Source organism: Sodiomyces alkalinus, assembly GCF_003711515.1.
Source record: "Sodiomyces alkalinus F11 unplaced genomic scaffold SODALscaffold_1, whole genome shotgun sequence".
Lineage (NCBI taxonomy): Eukaryota > Fungi > Ascomycota > Sordariomycetes > Glomerellales > Plectosphaerellaceae > Sodiomyces > Sodiomyces alkalinus.
The window spans coordinates 5,116,866-5,132,927 of NW_021167079.1; the positions used below are offsets into that span (position 1 = coordinate 5,116,866).

General features: G+C 47.7%; 2 protein-coding genes across 2 annotated transcripts; one reads left to right on the forward strand and one right to left on the reverse strand.

The window, feature by feature from the left end:
- Positions 1 to 6,095: 6,095 nt before the first annotated feature.
- Positions 6,096 to 8,550, reverse strand: SODALDRAFT_342241 (GLE1-domain-containing protein). Its single transcript, XM_028613080.1, has 2 exons — positions 7,252 to 8,550; positions 6,096 to 7,179 (listed from the first exon to the last, which is right to left on the reverse strand). Exons 1-2 carry the CDS (start codon positions 8,158 to 8,160, stop codon positions 6,400 to 6,402), a joined length of 1,689 nt encoding a protein of 562 aa, XP_028470875.1. The 5' UTR covers positions 8,161 to 8,550; the 3' UTR covers positions 6,096 to 6,399.
- A 1,933-nt stretch (positions 8,551 to 10,483) lies between these two features.
- Positions 10,484 to 14,969, forward strand: SODALDRAFT_336588 (RNB-domain-containing protein; the record flags this gene model as incomplete). Its single annotated transcript, XM_028612608.1, has 4 exons — positions 10,484 to 10,637; positions 10,880 to 13,407; positions 13,490 to 14,844; positions 14,930 to 14,969. The coding sequence occupies 4 exons, from the start codon at positions 10,484 to 10,486 to the stop codon at positions 14,967 to 14,969; spliced, it is 4,077 nt and encodes a 1,358-aa protein (XP_028470876.1).
- Between the last annotated feature and the right edge of the window lie 1,093 nt (positions 14,970 to 16,062).

Below are 16,062 nucleotides of genomic sequence, written 5' to 3' on the forward strand. Positions count from 1 at the left end.
GGGAGATATTAAAGCTTAAGTCTAGCCTTTAGGTATCCGTAATAAGATAGTCTTAATATAGCAGCTTAGCCCTCTAAGAGAGGCACCTAGATATTTCTTATTACTATACTATATCACTAATAAAGTAGACGGGAAATACGTAAATAAACTATTTTTACCCCTGGATAGTGATAATATAACCCTAATCGAGCTCGGTAGTATATACTAGGCTCGTAAGCGCCTCCGAATAATTAGATCCGAATAGCGCGAGGAGAATTAGGAGGATACTAGAGCGTCGTGAACCTATACTATCTAGCAGAAAAGCCAGAAGGCCGTAAACTCCTAGGATAGATCGGTATATATTCCGGTATACTCTAAAAGTATTATAGAAGTATTTCTATAGCAGTAAAAGAACAGGCTATAATGCAAACTTCTCGGTAAACCACTAGCGTCCGTATATCTTAAGTTCTAGTTCGGCGCGGTACAGGTTCTATATTATTAAAGGCCGGAATACCGCACACTTATAATCCAGGATATACCGGATAATAATAGACGATAATGTTAAGGGAGTATATATATCTAGTTCCTACGGCTTAAAAGTGTAAAAGAGGTACGGCTCGATACGTTTAACGATAAATCGGCTAGGTATTCTAAACTCGAATCCTTTATAGAGCACTATCTCTTACTAACTAGGATACCTCGGTGTAAATCGAGGTAACTTAAAGAACTAGTAAATATACTAAGATAGAATATCTGCCGTAGGGTAAATAGGTTCGATTATTATAATATCCACCTCGGCGTATACTAGTCGATTTAATTCCGAGGTATCGATACCTAACTAAGTGATTCTTCTAGTATACTTAGGAGGGGCGTTAGGATAGTAGTATAGACTATTATAGCACCGATATTCGATAAAGTCTAAGGGGAATATAGGTAACTTATTTAGGTAACGGTGAAAATGCCCTGAAGTTATCTGGAGTGATTCACCCTATATTCTTATCTCCTATATCCTAGTGCTATAGGGATTAAATTTCGCTATTCCTATATATATATATTTATAAATCTAAGGAGAGCTTACTATTAGTTCGAGTATATATTAGAGGCTAAAGGAAAGTATATCCTTAGTATAGCTAGCGTGGTTTAGAAGTTTCGTTATATTAAGATTCACCGTCTTCTTCCTAAAGGTATAGAGTAGTATTTAGGACTTGAATTTATTTAGTAAGGTGTCTTTTTCTTTAGGTAAGGCTCGAATCTCGTTTAGTAGTAAAGTCTAAAGAATTTCGTAAAGTAAGCGCTATATAGATCGACTAAGATTTACTTCTATAATAAATATAGTAAGCTTTAGAGCGGTGAGGGATATAGTGAATACTTAAGGCGTGTGTCGAACTTCTTCTATAGTATCTTCTAGTAATATATAGGCTAATATCGACGAGCTCTTAGTGGATATCGCTTCTAAAATTACCGATTTATCGATATTAGAAGTTAGAATAGTAGAATCCGGCGTATCAAGAGTAACTAATTCTTCTTCTCTTTCTTCTTCTCTTTCTTCTTCTTCGATATCTTACTCGATATCTTACTCGATATCTTCGTTATCTACTTAGTTAAAGATAAGTACTAGGATATTATAGTTATCTTAGTCGGATAGTAAACCGAGTTCTTTATCGTCTTCCTTATTCTCGTCCGCATTCTTATCCAGCCTATTTATAGGTAGGATATTAGTAAGAATGTTATTAATAGTCTTAAGAGTATCCACGCCTATTAGGTTATAATTAGCGTTATTCTCCTTATCGCTACTAATATCGCCGGTATTAGTAGTATTATTAGGACTATCCGGAGCTAGTAAATCGCCGTCGTCTAGATCTTAGTAGTTTAACTAATCTAGGATCTCGGAGTTCTTAGCCTTATAAGCCCTTAAGAATAGTTTACCACGGCTAGCTAGGGGAGGACGCTATACTAGGAGAGGCGAAGGTAGTAGCTGAAAGTCTCGCTTATTAGGAATCGATACTAGAATCTACTATTAGGCTTAAGCTTCGCGAATAATAATAGGAGGAAAAATAGGTCTACCCTTAAACGAGTCTTTTAAACAAGGCATAGTAATAAAACGGAAGGTGTGGTTATAAATTCATTGCAAATTATAAATTCAGTCTTCGTAAATTATTTCGTAATAGCCTTATTCAGCGATATTCCTTCGCACGCCTCCCCTACTATAAAACGCTAAAACACGCTAAAACACGAGGTCACGTAGTAAAATAATAACGCACTCTATAATATATTACCTTCTTGAATTACTTATAGAGGTAAATCTTATTTCTTTCTTTATTCGTATCGTGTTTTATAGGCGGCGGGGTGTAATTTTTATTTATATTTTTCTTCGTTTTTCCCTTCGTTTTTCCCTTCGTCTTTTCCCTTCGTTATTTCCGCTCGTCTTTTTTTCCCGTTAGCTTAGTAAATTCTGCTTCCTTACCTATAATCTCTTATTCGAAGCTGCCGGCAGGTTAGTAAATTCTATCCTCTACCTATTTAATATACCGTGAATAAGGTATACTAATATCTTTAAGTATTATAGCGAACGTAGCTAGGAATCCTAATCCCGTATTTCGTTTTCCGGTATCCCGCTAAAACTCAGAGTAATATAGTAGTAAGAGATTCCGTGAAGATAACCTGGATATAAGAAGTAATACAGAAAATCCTTTCGAATCCGATAAGAAGATATAGAGGGGCTCTTATATAATTAGAAAGGATTCACTAACTATAATCCTGCTAGATAAAGACTATATTAGCTCTACTCTATAGTCTATTCAGGTTAGTTCTCTCTTACCTCTATTTAATTCGAACCGTTTCTAATATTTACTAGCCTAGTAATTCTTAGGAAAATACCCATAAAAAACGGAAGTTTATAATAACTAGCCACCCTGCCTAGTCCGAAGAAATCCGCCCGTTTTTTTAACGCCTCGAAAAGAGTATATATAAAGCTTTTCTCCTTATACTTAATTACGACTAAAAAGAAAGCGTGTTTAACCTCTACCTGGCTAAGTTTAAGAACACGGACTACGAATAGATTTACGAATAGGGCTTAAGACGATACTAGGGGAACTGCACGACTTAGAAGTCTTGAACGTTAAGTGTAATTAAGGTAATTATTCCTTACCTTACCACCTTTAATTTAGATATTCACTAATATAAATTACACAGGACTATATTACTAAGCTCCGCGTGAAAGAGAATAACCGATTAGGCGTCTAGAAAGACTATTATCGTATATATAAATTCCTTAGCTAAATATAGAACCCCGATCTCTTCGAGGAGCTTTTTAGCTTCTATAAAATATAGATTAATATCTCGGATAGTGATAAGAAAATAAAGCGTTAATGCCTTTATATATTCACTTAAGATCGACTATATCTTTTAAATATACCTAGGTATTCTAATATTCTATAGGAATATTCACCGAAACGTGTAATATTATAAAACACTACCTGGATTACCTTAATAATCTTATAGCCGGCACCGTAACTATCCTAGTCCAGGACTAGAAATAGGTGCTTACTAGATAGAATAAGATTCCCTATATAAGCACTACTAAGGGTCTACGTCTCAAGGATCTATCTTTAGTAAAGGATTATCCCTATACTAAGCCGCGTAGGATAGAGAAAGATAACCGCACTTGCCTAGACGCTAAGGACGATCCAGGAAGCTTTAAGCCTAATAAGAGCTTTTGTGCGATAATAAACCCAGCTAAGACGTGATAGATAATTCCTTCGGTTATATTCTGATAATAGTTTGCTTTATAGGCTAGCGTCGGCGACTATAAATTATAATAGGGCGTTTTTCTCTTTAGCGTTCTAATATATATCTATTATAATCTGCTATACTTTTATTTTTACGACTTCACGACCTTACGATATAGCTATGAGTAGAAGACGACGGGATTTATAGTAAGTTAGCCCTCTCTATTTAATATATTCTACCTTACTTATTTACTAGACTATCCAGAGCTTAATAACTCTGCTTAATGTATTTACTATAAGATAGAGAGTTCTATATACTATGAATTAATATCTTCTCTACTCTATAGGTTCTTTATAGACTATTCCTTACCTCTTTTAGGATATTCCTTAGCTTAGCTAGATATTCCTCGCCTCTCCTACGATACTCCTTAGCTTAGCTGGATATTCCTTAGCTTAGCTTAGATATTAAGCTAAGGATATTCTAAAGCCGCTAGGTATATTATTATAATAAGGTATCGTACTTACTCTTAATTAGTTAATCTTACTTACTATTTATCGTAATAACTTTAAGCAATAACCTGCCTACCTAAGTAAGTAACCGTATTATTCCTCCCTTAGTACCTATCAGAGACTCAGAGTAATAGAGCTTCTAGTATATATATCCTTAGTTTTAAATCCATTAGATATTCTCCTTTATATCTTCTTTATTACCGCTATCTCTAGTAATATTATATAGCGCTAAGCTTATACTAACTTCTTTAGTATCACTAGTAAGTAGAATTCACTATTCTATAGACCTAGACGTGGTATAGATATTAGTTCTTATTATCTGGATAATATCTAAAGCTTATCGTGATTCTAAGTTAAGTTTACTAACTATTACTCCAAATAAACAGATATTATATCTAATAATAGTCTCCCTAACGTTAAACTTCTAGTTAACCCGGGAGTAAAGGAGTCCTAGTCCCTCCTATACCGCTAGTTTAGTAACGCTATTAGAGGCGTTAAGGGTAAGCCCACCACAGCTCTATTTCTTTAAGCTATAGTAGTTTTTAGCGGCGAACCTAAGCTACCCCTAGCTACTCGTAAAGGTATTTACTAATTTACCTAGAAGAGCGAGGTTTACACCGCGTGTGTCGAGGAGTAACGTAAAACCGCTAAAGCTTTTAGCTTTAAGATACTTACTAACGATAGTAAATAAGTGGATTGACTAAACACTAATAAGCGTATAATAGCCTTAGAAATCCTTCGCTAGAAGTCGGATAAAAGAGGATATACCCCTAGTACTGCTAACGCCAAGAAAAAGGATAAGAAAAGCAATACTAGATTAAGTATACTAAAAAGGGTTATAGCTAGCAGAATTACTAAGTCCTCGAAGGGCGCTAAGATAAAGAAGGGAGCCCCGAAGTAAGTTAGAGAGGATATAGAAGAGGAATAGGAGATAGATATCGATAGTAAGCACTTAGAAATTTAGTTAGTAAATCGGCTATAATATACTAACTTATATCTATTAGATAGAGAAGAGGAGGCCGATAAGGCCGATAATAATAAGGGTATAGATAACGGATAAGAGGACTTATAACGACGGTAATATTAGTGAAGAAAAGGCATCTAAGGATATTAATAATAACACTATCGCCTAGTAGATAATAATATATCTAAAGATTCACTATCTCTACGATATATCCTACTATATACTTCGTCTATATCTTACTTAGGATATAGTTAATATTAGAGCTTATAATAGAGTAGGGAGAGCCGGGCAGGGTTATAGGTGGTATTAGAATTCGATGGCGGTTTACTTAGGGATTTACTAATAAACTAGTATACCGATCTAAGGAGTATAATAAGCAATTTTCTCTTCTTCTACTAAACTCCTAGTATAATAATACCGAAATATATATTAGCTTCGTAGTTATTCACTACCCGTTAAACTAATATATACTAGAACTAGGACGTATTAACTAAGGGAGATATATAATATACGAAGATAACTATCTCTCCTAATAAAAATATTAGCTCTAGGAACTTATATCTTCTAAAGTAATATACTGTATACTATATATTTTTTATAAGACGTATATTTAGGGAAGTGTGATATATCTTAGAAGATACGACGCATTTATGCCGAGAGGTATATCGTGCTTAGTTATAATCTTAATTAAGTGACTTTATATTAGTTAAAATACGGTATATCGGAGACCTGTTTTTTAAGACATAGCCACACTATAAAGATATTAATTCACCAAACAATAGACCTTTTTTATATAATATTTACCGTAATAACAGGTCACACCAACGCAATAGGCGTGTAATCTATATATAACCATATCCCTTTAAGACACTATATCCATACCTAACAGGCTGTTTTAGAAATGTCCAAAACCCCCCTAAACCCGGGTAGGTATCCTTGTGGCTGTGCTATGGCGTGTAAGGTACCTAAGCTCGAGATCTGTGGAGTACCTACGAGCACCCTCGTACACGTGTACATCACTTGATTAACGCAACATAGGTACCTTAAGGTACCTTAGGTAACATAGCGGTGTCCCTGGTACGAATATGTGCCGATGTTCAACGGCTTCTAGGCATTACCTCTTATAACCCGGATTCCTGCACAGATACAAAGTCGAAAAGTCTCTTAACACCACTCTCGTCATGCCACCTCGGCTTGGTCCCTCCCATCCTCCGCTGCCTAGCTTAGAACCAAACCCCGGTCTTTCTGCAGCATCTGGCCCAGAACTTGCAGCCCCTGGGCGGTATGACTGTTGGCCGGGGCCTTCTTCGGGAATTCAACAAGGGCCGCACGCAACGCGGCAATGGCGGCGTTTCCATAAAACTGGATGAACCGCCCCTCGTGCCCGTCGATCATCGCTTTCAGGACCGTAAACTGAGTATTCGAAATGAGCTGCGGTGGCGAGTTGACGATGGACGCCATGGCCTTCCAGTAATTGGTGGGCGGGTACGGATTCGGCTTGGAGGCCTTGCTGAAGTCCCGCAACGCGATGGCGGCGAACCCGGCGCCGAGGCCCGTCATCCTGTCGGCGTGGGCCTGGTCCGAGATCCAGTGTCCGTCCTCCTTCTTCCAGCCTACCGCGGCACGACCGGCCGTCGTCTTGTCGTCGCCTCTAGCGCCGAACAGGACGGGACAGACGATGCGGAACTTGGCGATGAGGATGTCGATCATGGGCTTGCCGCGCCAGTGGAAATCCTTGTTGGAGAAGATGTGGGCCGTCACGATGCCGATGGGTTCGGCCGATTTCGGGTTCGCGCCGACCTCGCTTGTAAACTGGTGGATGATGGCTTTGGATAGGTGGCTCAACAGGTAGATGAAGACCGCCGGTAGCTTGTCTCCGTTGTGGACAGCGCCCTCGGCTGGCTCTCGCTTGTCAGCAACGAAGAGGCTCGCGTCTATCGCATCACTCGGGACGGTTCCATCGAGAGACTCTCGTAGAGTTATCGTTATGGTGTTAATCTGCACATGGGGTGGTCCCGGTCAGCTAAGTTCGCACGGAAGCGTGAGAGGAGTCTGATACTAAATACTTACGGGCTGGGAATTGGCGCCCCTGCCAGCAGTGAGCTGCCCCATGGCCTTGCGAACCTGGCGCCGCATGTCCCCAAGTTTTCCCTTGAGTGGAGAGCCGGGGATCTTTGACTGACGATCGAGCTCTTTTCGCACTCTCTTGAGCTCCTGGTGTATCTGGACGTAGCGATCCGACTGCATTGACGCGGCAGGAGGCGGTTGTCCGGACTGGCTCTCCGGACTGGCAGCGGGGGCTGCGACGGCCGGTTGTTTTAAGGCTGTCGACGATTGCACACCGTTCGATGGTTGTGCGAAGGGGGAAGGTTTCTGGAGAGTCTGTCGTTGTGCTGCTGGAGCGAACAATGATGGTGTCTTGGCAGTAGTTGAAGGTTGAGTGGCGGCAGCGAAGGCATTTTGCAGGCTAGGGGCAGAAGTCGTTGGCTGCTGCTTCGCGGCCGCCTGGCCAGTCAACCCATTGACCGGGGCTGCTGTCTGGCTATTCGGTGCTGTCCCTTCTTTTTGTTGCTGGGGCGGTTGCTTTTGCTGTGGCTGCTGCTGCTCTGGTGCTTTTGGGGGTGCAGGTTGAGGAGGTAGCTGGGGAATCTTCTGGGCTTGGAGTTTCCTCAGCCTCTCCTGCTCCTCTCTAACGGCCTTTTCGGCACGTATCCGATCTTCTTCTTTCCGCCGAAGCTCCGCTATTCTCTTCTGCTCCTCTTCTATCCTCCTTTGTTGTTCTTGAAGCTCGTGCAACTCTCCGATGCGAATCGCATTGAGCCTGACCCTCTCATGTTCGATTCGGGCCTGTTCCAGGGCTTCGCGGTGACTTATTTCCGTGTTCCTATCATCGGCGAGGTAGTCTGAAAGGAAGCGCCGCTCTGGAGGGGATTGCAGCGGGCTGCTATATTTTCTTGTGTTGGGAGAGGCGCGAGCCATTCTCCAAAGGCGATCTGGACTGTCTAACGGAATCGATAAAGACGCGATGTGGAGTGAGGGCGGTCGACACAATGGCTAAGGGATTGGTGCTCCGGAGCTATATCAAGGTGAGTGCGTCGAGTGGGCGGTAGCTTCGCAGGTATTGAAAGAAGTCGGGAGACGACCCTGAAAGAAACTAAAAGGAAGCCTTCAAGGTGGGAAAGTTTCGCTTCCAGGTTGTTAGCGACGATGAGACATTGAAAATAGTCAGCGATCAATGGGACGAAAGAGACTGATGATTCCGTACGTGGTGTTGCATATCTGGAGGGGATAAGCTACAACCACGGACTCCTACGTACAGCAAACCACGACCCGATAGACGCAGTACGTAGTAGGCAATGTCAATTCACGATACTGTCCATACTCCATACTATATTTGGGACCGATGGGCTCGGACGTTTGGTTGGGGCGATTAAGAGTCGGAGGAGGAAAAAGAATTCACCGAACATGTCCATGGACATTGACGCCGGTGCCGATGTTCCGAGGACAGGTACTGTGGTTTCAGGTACATAGGTAAGGTAAGGTAGATACCTACCTAAGGTAAGGTCGGTAGCCGTGGCTCACAAAAGCTACGCGGCAATCGTTACAGTTTCACCCAATATTGGCAGTGTATAAGGTACGGAGTGTTAAGAAATCCTCGTAACTTTTGTGGAATGATTGTAGAGTACATACTACATAGTACCTTAATTAGTACTGATTGACGGTTACAGCGATGGCAGGTTACGAAATTGGTTCATAGGAACAAGACACTTGTAGCACGGAGTCATACGGAGTACGGAGTACAACGTAGTCCTTCGGCGTGAGAAACGCAGTTGAGGACGTAAAAACTCGGCAGAATCGCGTCCAGCAAAAGGACGAGAACATCAAAGTAAAATGGGAAGAGCTCATTATAGTACGGAGTAATAGTTTTCTCGGGTGAATCCATGCCTACACTGTTTGTGGCTGCAAGGGGCTAGCCAGCGGGGACTAGGCCCACCCTAACGCCGAAAGATCGACTATTCACAGAGCAGGACGAACTATCCATAGAAACTACCTGAATAGGGGAAACGAGCAAACGGCAAGTCTAATTTCCTTGTTGAAAGGTACCATATTTATCTACCTTTTATCATACAATGAATGTCGTTCAGGCAACGAACGATGACTATTGCTGGATTGTGACCCGAGGCTCATGTTACTCTCGTGTTTTCTTTAGAATTCTAGACAAGGCATCGGTAGAGTTGCTCCAAGTACGGGTAGAAATCTTGTTTTAAGTCAAAATGGGAGAAAAGAAAAGGGAGACGGAACCTATATGACTCGTTCAACCTTCGTCTCTTGTCCTCTGGAAATGCCTTCGTATGTACTTGTAGCAGGTGACGAGATGAAGAACACAGTTTTAAGCTTTTCGTTTTTGGGGATCAAACTGTCATGCTCAGGTGCTGTTACAGCTAATACTTCTCGGCCCAGATGTACCTCATACCTACCCATAGTAGCTACCTTGGGCGGTGGTCTTGGAACCAGACACTATTGTATCCACCAAATCCCCCCTCCACCGGTGGTCGGGCTCAACCTTGGGCCGCACGTACCCCCCACAACAGTGTGCCACTAAAGAGACCAGCTACGGCAACTAGTACCCTGTCCCAAACTTTCCTTTCCCCGTTACGACTTCCTTGACTGGCTTCCTTTCCCCATCCTGACCTACCCCTACCCTTCACCTTCTATCTTCTCCCACTCTACTCGTTCTTCCATCTCTCCCTCCCTCTTCACTTTCCCTCTCGAGTCCATCATCTACCGCATCGCGCGTCTGTCCTGGTCTCTACACTCCTTGCTTTGGGCTCTACTGAGCTCAAGCTCGCTCCCTGCTATTTTATTTTTCTTTCCAGCCCATCCTTCGATCCCATTGCACATTGCCCCATCGACGACGGCCTGCCAACTCTTGCACCACGCAACCAAAATCCATCTATCCACAGGCTCCATTACAACATAACCAAAACCCTCCCTTGATCATCACAGTCCTCAATCATCAGCAGTTGTCCACTGTCGTTCGATCTCTAGCTCGGTTACTTGCTTACCTTTCGTAGCTACCCTACAATTCCCGGTTTCGAACCAGACACCAAACAAACCATCTTTCCCACGAAGCCTCCGGCCCACCGACCCCTCGTCGTATCCATCACCCCCTTTTTTGTCCAACTGCCGTCAAGAACTCTTCCTCTCTCTTGATCTCCCGCGTCTCTCCCGCCTGAGAGTTAATATATATCTTGGTTCTTGACGTGCACGCTTTGCGTCGCTCTTTGAGTTGCACTTCGTCATGGATCAACAACAGCACCAGCCGCAGCAAGACAGGGCTCAGGGGCCGCCGACGAGCGGTGTCCATGGTCCTGCTGGCCGTCGGCTTCACATTGCCCATCGCAGAAGCCCTTCGGAGCTCACGCCGCTGGTGAGCATGTTCCAGAACCCTGGGAGTAAGTCACACCACCCACCCACGATCTCATCGAATCCCCCTTCTTCTCCATCGATTTCAGCTAGATCACTAGCACTTCCTGCTCCTCGGCAGTCACCACAAGTCCCTTCTCCCCCTTTTGCCCTTATTCCCTCTTTTTTATCCCTTTCTTCATTTCTATATCCCATCATCGCCATGATCTGTTCTCCAACCACCATCAAGGAGGACAATGCTGACGCATGTGCCATCTTCCGGCTCCTGTAGTGGAACATATCGCCATCCAGCAGCAGATCGAGCTCCTGCAACAGCAGCAGCAACAGATCCAGGCTACCCAGCAGCAATACATGAACATGGGGATGATCCCTCCCACCCAACAGCTTGGCCCCGGCGGTGCTTTCAATCCTTTGCAGCCAGCCATGCAGGCATTCCAGTTCCCACAACAAATCCCCCAGCAGAACGTCTCCATGGCCCAGCCTTCTCAGCCCATGTCACATCGCCGTAACCAGTCTGCCCTCCCGAATATGGGCATGGGTCCTCCCCCGGCCCCCTCTTCGGGTGCGTCCGGCTCGGCCTACCTCGACCCGCAGGGTATCCAGGGCCGAGACAACGCCGGCGGTCGCGGCGGCCGTGGCGGTGGCTCCGGCGGCGGTCATCAAAGACGGCACTCGTTAGCGCTTGCAGACGCTAAGAAGGCTGCAGACCTCGCTCAACAGAAGCGCACAACCTCGGGCTTCCAGTTTCCTGGTCCCAACGCCACCCCCGAAAACGGCGCCGAAGCTGCCAGCAGCTCGGCTCAGCTCGAGCAACAGGTATCTCATGGACCGCCCTCTGGCATTGGCCGTGGCCGTGGAAGCGGACATGGCCGGAGCCAGAGCATGGCCGTTGGCGCTAGCGGAGGTGCCCGCGGTCGCGGCGGTGCCCTCGGCTTGAATTCCGACTCGACCGGGCATTCCAACGATTTCCCACGTCGCGGGTCCATGGGTCACGCCAGGACTGGTTCCCGCAACTTCGAGGGAAATTGGCGCAATCAGAACCAAAACCAAGGCCAAGACCAGGCCGGAAACCAAGGCCAACAAGCCTTCCAGCCGGGCCATCGCGCTCGTGGCTCTATGAACCAGTCCATTTCTGGCTTCCAGTTCCCCAACCAGGGCCAGCTCATGCAGATTCCGGGACAAATGATGCCTTTCCAAATGTACCCAGGACAGCCCCTCAACCCTCTGCAGCTCGGCCAGCTGCAGGCTCTCCAGGCTGCGCAGATGAACGGTCAGCAGTTTGTTGGCCTGCAAGGAAGTCAGCATGCGCCCCAGCTTGGCGGCCATCCGCAATCGCAACAGCAGCAGCAGCGGAAGACCCTTTTTACTCCTTACCTGCCGCAGGCGACCCTGCCGGCTCTCCTTGGCGACGGCCAACTCGTATCTGGCATCCTCCGCGTGAATAAGAAAAATCGCAGCGATGCCTACGTCTCCACGCAGCACGGTCTGCTTGACGCCGATATCTTCATTTGCGGTAGCAAGGATCGCAACCGTGCTCTTGAGGGTGATCTCGTAGCCGTCGAGTTGCTCGACGTCGACGAGGTCTGGTCGCAAAAGCGGGAGAAGGAAGAAAAGAAGAAACGTAAAGACATCACCGACACCAGATCCGGTTCGACCAACGGACAGAATCCGTCGTCCACCAACCCCGATGACGGCAACCCGGCGGAAGGAGGCCTCCGCCGCCGAGGCAGTCTCCGCCAGCGCCCTACCCAGAAGAAGAACGATGACGTTGAGGTGGAGGGACAGAGCCTCTTGCTTGTTGAGGAGGAAGAGATCAGCGACGAGCACAAGCCCCTATATGCCGGTCACATTGTTGCCGTCGTGGAACGTGTTCCCGGTCAGATGTTCTCCGGCACTCTCGGCCTGCTCCGCCCAAGCAGCCAGGCCACCAAGGAGAAGCAGGAAGCCGAGAGGGCCGCCCGCGATGGTGGCCCTGGCCGGCAAGCCGACAACCGATCACATGAAAAGCCCAAGATTGTCTGGTTCAAGCCTACGGACAAGCGCGTGCCGCTCATCGCCATCCCCACCGAGCAGGCGCCCAGGGACTTCGTGGAGAAGCATCAGCAGTATGCGGACAGGATCTTTGTTGCCTGCATCAAGCGCTGGCCGATCACCTCTCTGCATCCCTTTGGCACTCTCGTGGAGCAGCTTGGTCGCATGGGAGAGATCAAAGTTGAGACAGATGCTCTCCTGCGCGACAACAACTTTGGGTCTGACGAATTTTCCGATGCCGTTTTGCGCAGCGTCAACCTACAAGACTGGTCTCTCGCCAAGGAAGATGAGACAGCTCTCGCTGCTCGCCGCGACTTCCGCGACGAAAAGGTGATCACTCTCGATCTCGACGGGGCTGGCGAACTCGGAAACGCCTTCCACGTCAAGACGCAGCTGGACGGTAAGATCGATATCGCTATCCACGTTCCTGACATCACCCACTTTGTGAAGGCCAACTCCCTGGTCGACCGAGAAGCCAAGAAGCGCGGTACAGCCGTCCACTTGGTCGACCGGACATGTGCCATGCTTCCTCCCAAGATTGGCGCGGAGGTATGCGCCTTGCTTCCCGACCAGGAACGTCTGGCTGTCACCGTCCTGTTCCGCGTCAACCCTATCAACGGCAGTGTCGCCGAGGGCGACGCTTGGGTTGGCAAGAGCATCATCAAGAGCTCTGGAAAGATCACACTGCAGGAGCTTGATGACGCCCTCGGCGGCCAGTCTGAGTGGAAGCACCCGGCCATGCAGCTCAATGACGTGCAAATTCTGAACGTAAGTCTCATCCATTCTTCACGGCTCAAGGACGAAGGCGCGCGGATGACTCGGGTCCCGTTGCTAACACCATCACCAACAGGCCGTTGCGGAGAAGTTTAGAGAGGACCGGCTGGGCGCCGGCGGCGAGCCCATTGCGCCTCTGAGGCTGCTCCAGCAGCTCGACGACGAGAACATCCCCATCAAGCTTAACGTTTTTGACTCTTCCCCGGCGACCGAGCTGGTGGAGGAGCTCATGCACAAGGCCAATATCCACATCGCGCAGCTCATTGCCAAGGGTCTCCCCGAGAAAGCGCTGTTGCGTCGGCAGGGCCCGCCCAACGCCCGGCGGCTGCAGACCATCTCGGAACGCATGAACGCGCTCGGGTACGAGGTCGATACGTCTTCCAGCAGCGCGCTGCAGAACAGTCTCTTTAAGGTCGACGACGCGGATATTCGCAAGGGCATGGAGACGCTTGTGCTCAAGTCTATGCAGCGCGCCAAGTATTTCATCGCGGGTAAGACGGCACAGCATCTTTGGCCGCATTACGTGTTGAACGCGCCGCTCTACACCCACTTCACCTGTCCCACTCGACGCTACGCGGACATTATTGTACACCGGCAGCTTGAGGCAGTCCTCTCGGAGGGTACGATGGAGTACAGCGAGGACGTCGAGAGCCTAGTTAAGACGACGGAATCGTGCAACACGAAGAAGGACTCGGCGCAGAATGCACAAGAGCAGAGCATCCACGTCGACTCCTGCCGCAAGATGGACAAGAAGCGCCAGGAGGCGAACGGCGATTTGGTCACGGAAGGCGTGGTGATCTGCGTGTATGAGTCGGCGTTTGATGTCTTGATCCCAGAATGGGGCTTCGAGAAGCGGGTGCACTGCGATCAGCTGCCTCTTAAGAAGGCTGAATTCCGCAAGGAGAAGCGGGTCCTGGAGTTGTACTGGGAGAAGGGAGTGACCAGCTCGGCGTACGTGCCTGAGGACGAGCGGCCCAAGGCTGCGGCATCGCAACGGATGTCCAACGCCCGGGCGGCAGCGCGGCAGACGGAGGAAGCGGAGCGGGCTCGGAAGGAGCGCGAAGAGGCGGCACGGAAGCAGACGGAGACGGGCACCATCTCGACTGACGACGTGGACGCTCTGTTCGACGACGACGACGATAATATCTCGGACGTGACGGAAGCCATGGCGGGTGCGTCGCTGGCGGAGCGGCCGACGCAGAGCGTGCCGGGCTCGCCAACGCGGGCGTCCTCGGGGGCGAAACCGTTGCAGCGCACCCGGTCGGATTCCAAGGTGCCGGTGGCGGAGGCGCCTGAGACTCGGCTGACAGACAAGGAGAAGTACCTGAAGCTGTTCAAGCTCCGGGAAGAGGGCGGCGACTACATCCAGGACGTCACGGAGATGACGAGGGTTCCGATTATTCTCAAGACGGACCTTAGCAAGAGCCCACCGTAAGTTTTTTTTTTTTTTTTTTTTTTTTTTTTTTTTTTTTTTTTTCCTTCTCTCAACCTTTGCTGACACCGTGCCTACGTCTAGTTGCCTGACTATCCGGTCTCTCAACCCTTACGCTCTATAAAGAAATATTGAAGCATGACCTCCGGGTTCGCAATCGCTATTCGTCCGAAAATACAGTCATCTCAGCTTAGCGTGCTTGGCCTATAGCGGTCGACAGCGACAGCGATGTGCAAAAGGTTATATCCATGGACAGACAGAGAGGCGGTGTAGCAGAAGCATTGGTACGTCGAGGCACGAGGAGAGGAGGCGCTTGTCGTCAGTAGGGAAATAGCATCGGGCGGCGGATAGCATGGGGCGGCAGATGGAAGCTTGCCATTGATGGGAGGTTACTTGCAGAAGAAGTACATCATATTATGCTAGGGCGCGCGTTCATGCATCCATATCTGGAGTCAGCAAGTAGCGGGCCATACCTACGGGGGGGCGGGGCGGGGCGGGAGAAATGGCGGTAGTAAAGTGGAATAGTCATTTATCTATTTAGTCGCAAAGGGGAAAGAAAGCCAAAGTTGACAGGCATGTGTCTATGGGATTATTTTGGGTGATTCGTGAAGGCCTTGCCGTCTCCTTCATAGACGCGCCGTTGCTCAGGGAGATGCTTGGTATAACGTTGGGACGATGAAGACGTAGCCATAGCCAGCCGTAGCCGTAGCCGTCTCGGGTCTAACGAGCACAGCACGTGGGTAAGGGTACATGTAGCGATCTACTTCGTATGACGGAATACAGATGAAGGACAGTCGGCGCGTGGGATGTCGCGAGCAGAATAAAATGGTACGTACCTAGGCATTCCCGTTGTTGTGCGGCTTTATCCACTACACTGCTCTTTCTCCTTTTCTACGAAGGAAACGAAAGAGAAAAAGAACGGTGGGGTGGCGTTTGACAGGTTTGGGGGTCCGAGGATCAAGGGGCACGGAGGCGCGGAGCTGCTGGCTGGTTCAGGTATCGGGTGTCGGATGTCGGGGGGCTTCGGGGGATTTTGGCCAGGGTCTGCGACGGTCAAGACTTTTGGTGGCCTTGGGAAGTGTCTCGGTTGCTCTGTAAGCCGGTCGGACAACAGCCACAGGGGCGTCAGAGTGTAGTATTGAATAGGCAAGGAACAGGGATGAGAAAGGAGGACCCAGAATACAAGCTTAAGCTCAAGCTCAGGAGGCCCATTGGGG

Excerpts from the sequence above, each read along its gene's own strand:
- SODALDRAFT_342241 (XM_028613080.1), bottom strand. The coding sequence starts at position 8,160 with ATGGCTCGCGCCTCTCCCAACACAAGAAAATATAGCAGCCCGCTGCAA. Across the intron at positions 7,180-7,251 it reads GGGGCGCCAATTCCCAGCCC|ATTAACACCATAACGATAAC; the intron begins GTAAGTATTTAG and ends CCCCATGTGCAG.